At 34.8% G+C, this 7,538-nt stretch overlaps 1 protein-coding gene across 7 annotated transcripts in view; it reads left to right on the top strand.

Annotated features, from left to right (window-relative positions):
* Window positions 1-7,313, top strand: part of PCDH11X (protocadherin 11 X-linked) — an 802,247-nt gene extending 794,934 nt beyond the window's left edge. For all 7 annotated transcript variants that reach the window (XM_016146853.2, XM_036226751.1, XM_036226752.1 and 4 more), the window contains one exon: window positions 2,402-7,313. In XM_016146853.2, the coding sequence (XP_016002339.2) occupies window positions 2,402-3,033 (632 nt within the window). In that variant the 3' untranslated portion in view covers window positions 3,034-7,313. The remainder of the gene's footprint in view (window positions 1-2,401) is intronic.
* Window positions 7,314-7,538: the final 225 nt, after the last annotated feature.

Consider the following 7,538-nt stretch of genomic DNA (forward strand, 5'->3'; position numbering starts at 1 on the left):
TTGTAAGGACTGCTCTGAGAAGTCCGATGATAATCTAATGGGTTTTCATTATGCGTTACCATTTTCTTCTCCCCGGCTGCCCTGAGAATTCCATCTTTGTCATTTATTTTTGATAACTTTAATACAATTTGTCTTGGTGAAGGCCTTTTTAGGTTGAGATATTTAGGTGTTCTGTTGACTTCTTGAATTCCAAGTTCCAGCTCATTTCCTAGATTTGGGAAATTCTCATCCACTATTTGTTGGAAAATTCTTTCTAGTCCTTGCTCCTTTTTTACCTCCTTTGGTAATGCCCATGATTCCTATGTTTCTTCTCCTGATGGTATCAGCTAGTTCTTGTATTTCTCTTTCATTATTTTTTTATTCTTTGGATTCTCTCTTCTTCCTTCTGATTTCTATCCAGATTTCTGTTTTCAATATCGCTGATCCTTTCCTCCATTTGGTTGACTCTGTTTCCCAAGCTTGCTTTTTCATTTTTCAACTCTTTCAGTGTGTGTGGGTGTGTTTTTTATCTCCAGAAGTTCTACTTGGTTCTTTTTGAGGGTTTCAATCTCCTCGCTCTGCTCATGAGAAATTGTTTTTGCAATTTCTGAAATTGTTGATATGATTCGTTTTGGAACTCACTGCATTTTTTCAGAAGTACCATCTTGAATTCTCTGTCACTTAAGTTGCATATTTCTGTGCCTGTAAGCTCATTTTCTGGAAAATGTTTTCTTTCTTTCTGAAATGCCTTGTCGCCTTGGTTGTTCATGGTGATTAATGGACTGTTTTCCACTGGGGATTAATGGAAGTGTATTCTGTTGTATTTCCAGAAAGAAGATTTATTACATAAAGTCTCTCTTTAGCCTGCTGCAAAGAAGGCGTTCTTATTTTGGTTTCCAGTAGGTGGTATGTAAGCCTCTTAGATCCCTAACAGTTTCAGTAGCATTTGCTCAGATTCCCCTTGGGCTACGCAGTGATCAGTCTCAGAGTACATGGGAGGAGGGTCCCTCTGGGCAGTTGGGGGCGCTGCAGCTCAGCCTTGGTTTCGCAACCACAGTTGGTAAGAATCATTCGTTGTTTCTCTGCCTGCTGCTTCTGCACTCTCTGCCCTGATGACTGGGCTTTGCAGCCAACAAGCCATGGGGAGCCCACAACCCTCCCAGGCTCGACTGTTCAGGGAACTTGCAGCAGGAACTCCCCGCTCCTTCTTCCCTCCCCCTCCTCCTGCAGGGAGCTCCAGAGGTTTCAAGAGGTAGCCTCCGTCTTGGCAGCATTCACTCAGATTGCCCTGGAGCTCCGTGGTGCTGAATCTTGGAGGGTATCGGGGGACGGGCCTTCTGGGTTTGAGGCTGGGGACTGCAGCCCAGACTTGGCTTTGGAACCGGGGCTGTTGGAAATCCACTATTATTCTTCTGCTGTCCAGTTCTGCCTCTCTGCTGTCCACCCTGATGAATGGGCCCGGTTGCCAGCTGCCGAGTCCTGGCTGTTCCAGGCAGTGCTGATCAGGGATGTCACCGCACCTTCACTTCTCCCTCTCCTCCTACAAGGATCTCTTGTGTCTGCGAGAGGCAGCTTCTTTATTTGTCCCAGTCCACCAGTCTACGTCCGTGGTTCTATCCTGTGGTAGGTCTTATGCGCTCATCCCACCCTCAGACATGCTCAAGTGTAGTTTGTTTTTTTCGTTCAGTTTTAGATGTTCATCTTATTGTCGTTTCAAGGGGAGAGATCGAAGATATCTCTCACTCCGCCATGTTTTTTCATATGTCAAAGGTATTATAGTTTAATTCTAAGTAGTTAATATTTATAGTTTATTATGTTGCTACACTGATTTTTCATGATTTCAGAAAGTGAGGAATATACAAAATAATTATTCTTGAAATAATTGTAGCTATAGTTCATTCTTGAAACCAAAAGACATCTTATAGTTTAATAAACTTTTTTTCCAAATTAATCTAATTTATTCTCAGATTCATTTTCATATTAATTAATTAGTTTTGTAATCAAATGGTTAGCTATAATTGGTTAGTTCACTATATGTTTATGACTGGATTTCCCATTCATTTTACTCACATTCTTTCTTTGTGTTAGTTAGGAGCCATATTTCAACCTACTTTTATGTATGGATCAACGACCACCATAGTTTCCATTTATAGTCACAAATGCAATTAAAATATCTACATTTGGGAGAGTATTCCAAAGCATCCTAATTATTAAAAGGAGTTCCCATCTACCCACTTCTGGTTATTTCTGTTTCTCTAGGAATTAGTTATTGACGAATCAAGTCCCAATTTTAAAATATTGGAAGTCTCTGATGTGTTTATAGAGAGATTTTTAACTTCCTATGACAATATATTGGTCTGAAGTAGTCAATAAAATATATCTTTGAAATATAAATTTTATCATTTCTTTCTCATCCTAACAGCTGCAGAAATAACTGTTCAACCAACTGTAGAAGAGGCCTCTGACAACTGCACTCAAGAATGCCTTATCTTGGGTCATTCTGATGCCTGCTGGATGCCAACTTCTCTGACCCATGTCAGCCCTTCGCATACACAGGCCTCTGCTCACTGCTGCAGCCCTCCAGTGACACAGACCATTGCTCTCTGCCACAGTCCTCCAGTGACCCAGGCTATCACACTCTGCCACAGTCCTCCACCAGCACAGGGCTCTGCTCTCCATCACAGTTCTCCTCTAGCACAGGCTACTGCTCTTCGCCACAGTCCCCCACCAGCACAGGCCTCAGCCCTCAGCTACAGCCCTCCCCTGGCACAGGCAGTTGCAATCCACCACAGCCCTCCTCTGCCACAGGCTGCTGCCCTCCATCATAGCCTGGCAGAGCCACCAACAGATTTGCAGCAACATTGGGGGCAAGGACTACTTTCTCTTGATCAGGGAGTGCAGGGTAGTACAAGATCTCAGTTTTACACTATGTCTGAAAGACTTTATCTTAGTGATGATTCAATTAAAGTAATTCCCTTGAAAACCATCACTCCAGGCCAACAGGCCAGACCTTCTAGGGGTGATTCTCCCATTATGGAAGAACATCCCTTATAAAGCTACAATGGTTAATTCACATTTTTCAATAAGATGTATATAACCAAAACTTAAAATCCAGTTTCAGTAAATATTTCAAATTACTAGGTTTGTAAATAAGTATGTAAATAGAAACAAATAACTGAATAAACTCTAGAGCTAGACCCTTAGTCAAAAATTACAAAATAAATTTACAATTTGGTTAATTCAGAATGTGTATTAAAAAATAAATTGAAAAATTCACACCCCTTTGTATAGAAAGGCTTATTATGATAGATATTAATATTAATGTATATTATTTCTGATGCACCACCGCAATTTTTTAAAATTTATTTTTTCCAAAATGTGCAATATTACTGATATTTTCTATTCTGATATTTGTAGACCTAGTAGGTAACAAATGGAAAACTAGCAAATATCTAAGTTTTCAAGAGTACCTTTAAACTTTTTCTTAGATAACATTAGAAAGTATAAGTATAGTAACATTTTCATTTGTCTTTTTGGTTGTTTTTTGTTGTTTGTCTCCAGTTTATTGTTATTAGTGTTCGTATGAAATGCACAGTAGGGAGTGTAAATATCTCTCATATTTTTTCTCTGTCTTTTTTATGTATTCTACCTTTATTTTCAATAATATATTATTTATAGAACTTGTATATATATTTTCAGTAAATAATATATATATAGAATGTACATATTTATGCCCATAACCTATTCTCTACTCTTTAGTAGAGTTCGAGACACTGAAGTGCAATAACTGTGCCCAAATTAGGCAACTATTTGCTAAAAAGGGCCTCCTTTTCCTTAAATTTACTTTTGTAATTTAGCATAAAGTGCGTCAGAAATCATATTGTATCTGTGATTTTAAGCCTGTATTCCATTATTAATTGGGTCTTTTATCTTCTGGAATTTGTATAGCAGCCTAGAAAATCACAAGGAAAGTGGATGAATTTAATATATGATTCATTTACAGTTATGACTGTAAACTTCTTTTTTTTAGAGAATATCAGGAAGATTTAAATGTTACTGTGACAACAGCATAGGCTGATACCAAAAACTGTTCAGTAAAAATAAAATAAATAAAATAAAATAAAATAAAATAATTAATATGACTGTAGATAAAACTACATACTAAACCTATAGACTAAGGGTTTTTACTCATTCTAGCTCAACTTACTGAAGAAAACCACTAATAACAGGATTAGTCAGGAAGGAACTTTTTAAGAGATGCAATTACAAATCTACATCAATGGTGTTACAGTATAGAATTTTAAAGGGATGTGCAGAGGGAGAAATGAGGTTCATGACTGCTTTTTGGGGTAAATAAAAAATACCCCAATAACATACAAAAAACAACCCCAGCAAAATCTCATATGAAAATGAAATATGTTCTTATAAGCAAAGAATACAGTAGTATTCCTAGGGAACATTAGTTTCCTTCGGTTGACTGTTCTTTATTTTCTTTTTTGTCCTCTTAACTGGCCATGATCTTCTATGTGCACATTTCACCAGTTTCCAGAAACATCACCAACTTAATTTTCCTCTATAGCAAAACCGAGAAAATGTCTTGTTTCAGTATTACACTAAACCAGGAGACAATTGGTGTTTTAATTGGGGCAGGGTTGGGGAGAGCTATTTCTTGTTGATTAAATTATATGTAGACTTTGTAATGTGTAACTTGAAGATATGTAATTTATGATTAAACTGTGTGTAAATGTTGTAATATAAATTGTGGTAACTGTATAATTTTACTGGTTAAGGTTTCCACTGAATGTTGAGAAAGCTTCTCTTCTTGTGCCCAGCAGGTTACGTAGCGTTTTGAGAATATATTGTTCCCATTGTGAAGCTCTTTAAATCATATTTGAGTCAGTGCGTAGACTATCATCTTAACTTTTCACTACAAGAGTTTAGTTAGTGAAACTTCAAAATAATTAATATTATTAATATATTTTTCTCTGTTGTGTTTGTTAATGGTTAAAGGGATTTGAAGCATACTGGTACTTCAGGTATATGTGAATGCTAAAGGACTGATGATGTTTGAAAGTTTATTGAAATATAACTATGTATATGTGTTAATATTATTATTGATATTGTTGATAATGAAGATTTTAAAACTGGGTATGATAAAGAAACCCAGAATGACAAAATCAGAGCTTCCAGTAGACTTCAGAATATTTTTTTCTAAAATCTTACAAAGATAATGTGAGAATTTTTTCTTTGATTTTAGTTATTTCTACATTATCCCTCTCTAAATTTTAGGTCTATACACATACGAATAAATATAAAGAAGATAAAAACTAGAAACTGAAAAATTATTAAATAATATGAAAGGTTACTATGTTATTGAAAATCAGAATAGGAATCAAAGATAGATTTGTGGGAAATTTTTTTTCTGATAATGTGATTTATTGATATATAAGGGTAGCTCTTAAACCCTCATATGCAAAAATTGTTGAAGTTTGATACCTTTCCTAGTGATATAGGAATGAACAAATATGCTTTTATTGCCCTTTCTGATTCTGATTATATAGTCAGACTTGGATTGTGTTTAGAATATTAAAAGCCTGGGCTCCCTTTTCTGGGTTTGTACCAGAAAGGCTTTGAATGGAAGCAGGCTGTAAGTAGCCAAAGAAGCAAGGGGTGTTAGCCCAGTTATTCTCCCCTATGCATTCTCTTTTTAAGCTTCCACTAGGTCTGGCCTTGGCAACCTGTGACTTCCAAGGCTTCAGATCTGATGACATCTTTCTCACCACATTGCAGATTCTTTCTTTGAGTGGATGGACAGAGCTATAGGTTGACAAAGCTCACAGGTGGCTTTTGTGATGTGGAAAAAATTTATTCCTAGAATTACAAAAAGTTGTATTTTACCACCAATCAAAAATATTTCCCTTGAGAAAAGAAAGATTTGATTTAGTTTAAAATTAGAACTTCAAATTGAATGGCAAGTATGATAATAATATGTTCAGAGAGATTGGTTATTCAATTTCATGGCCATGTTCAATTACATGTGATTATTAATTTACTAGCTATAGCATTAATATATCGCATTTGTAAGTATGTATTCAGACATCGTGTATCTTATATTCTAAGTGCATACACATTTTTTCTTGAATTTTACCTTCAATTTTTAGCTAAAATTATGTGGGTGTATTAAAAACAAACATATATGATGCAAACAATGTAATAAATTTAGAGAGTACATTTTGTGTAGTCTTGTTTAGTTATTTAACATTTTATTTTTGGTAACGTAAATTTGGTTAGAAAAAATTGTTGTTAAATGATTAGTGCTATTGTGTATTGGTGACAGTTATGAAGAACCTCTGCCTTCCCAAAGTAATATTTGTCACACATTTTTATTAAAATAGATTTTAAAAAGACTAAAAAATCACAAATTGTGCAGTCCTTAAAATGTAATCATGCCATATGCAAAAAAAAAATCCTTTTCAGTCATGGGAAAATTGAGTAAGTTTTACCCATCTGTACATTTCAACATTAGGTTTTTGTTGCTGTTGTTTAGATTAAGACCGAATGTGCATATATCTCCTTACATACATTTATAAACAGCTAGTTATTTACATTTTTCTTTTTTCTTACATTCTTCTGATTTATATTTTCTAGTCTAATTATCATTTCATTTTTCTTTTTTCATATTTGTTTCCAGCCAAATTTATACTTATGTTTAGATAAAGTTTTTATCACAATCATTAGAGACTATTTTGGCTATTTCCAATTGGCACAATTGCCTTAGTAATCATGGGAGCAAGGGAAGCTGAACCGTATTTAGACAGGAACCTTTGTAAATTATGTGCCAATTACCACACCAGAGCAATTTTATGCAGAGGCCTTAAACATTCATTCTTAGTAGCTTTCTTACACTAACAACCCATGTGCTTTCAGTAAATGTGATTTTTAAAAGCAGTGCAAGTTGATAACAGCAAATTTAGTAATGCAAAGGCTACTCAGAAAAACGTGTGTGCACAAATAAAAAAAATGAAGGCAATTATTTAGTGATTGTATGTGATAGTTTTAGAAATAAAATGTGTAAAATTTATGCTATCCCTGTTTAAAATACTTGGAATTTTATGAAATATGTATTTATGTTTGTATTTTGGGAAGATTCCTCCCCTGTGACATCATACAGCATCTGAAAGTGAACAGTATCCCAAAGCTGCTCTAGCCATGCTTTGGAAGTGAGAAGGTTGGATATTGTATGGCCCAGGATGGCAGTATGTAGTCCAGTGGCAAATGGTATTAATTGTTCTGTATTGCATGTTTTCTTATTCATTAATATAGGTATTAATAAAGTTATGAGAAATAAAAATGCATTTTATTGTGTGTATTTGTTAACTCAAAAGTCAAATATTTTATTTCATTTTAAATTGGTTTTTAAATTTACATAGAGTAAAATTTACCTCGTTGGTGGTATGTCTATGTGAGTTAGCTTTTTTTTTTTTTTTTTTTTGGTTTACTCTGGTAGTCCCTTCAACATAATTCTTTGAATTGAACATTATTTCCCTTATTTTTCAAAG

Source organism: Rousettus aegyptiacus, unplaced genomic scaffold (assembly GCF_014176215.1).
Source record: "Rousettus aegyptiacus isolate mRouAeg1 unplaced genomic scaffold, mRouAeg1.p scaffold_m13_p_9, whole genome shotgun sequence".
NCBI classification, from domain to species: Eukaryota; Metazoa; Chordata; class Mammalia; order Chiroptera; family Pteropodidae; genus Rousettus; species Rousettus aegyptiacus.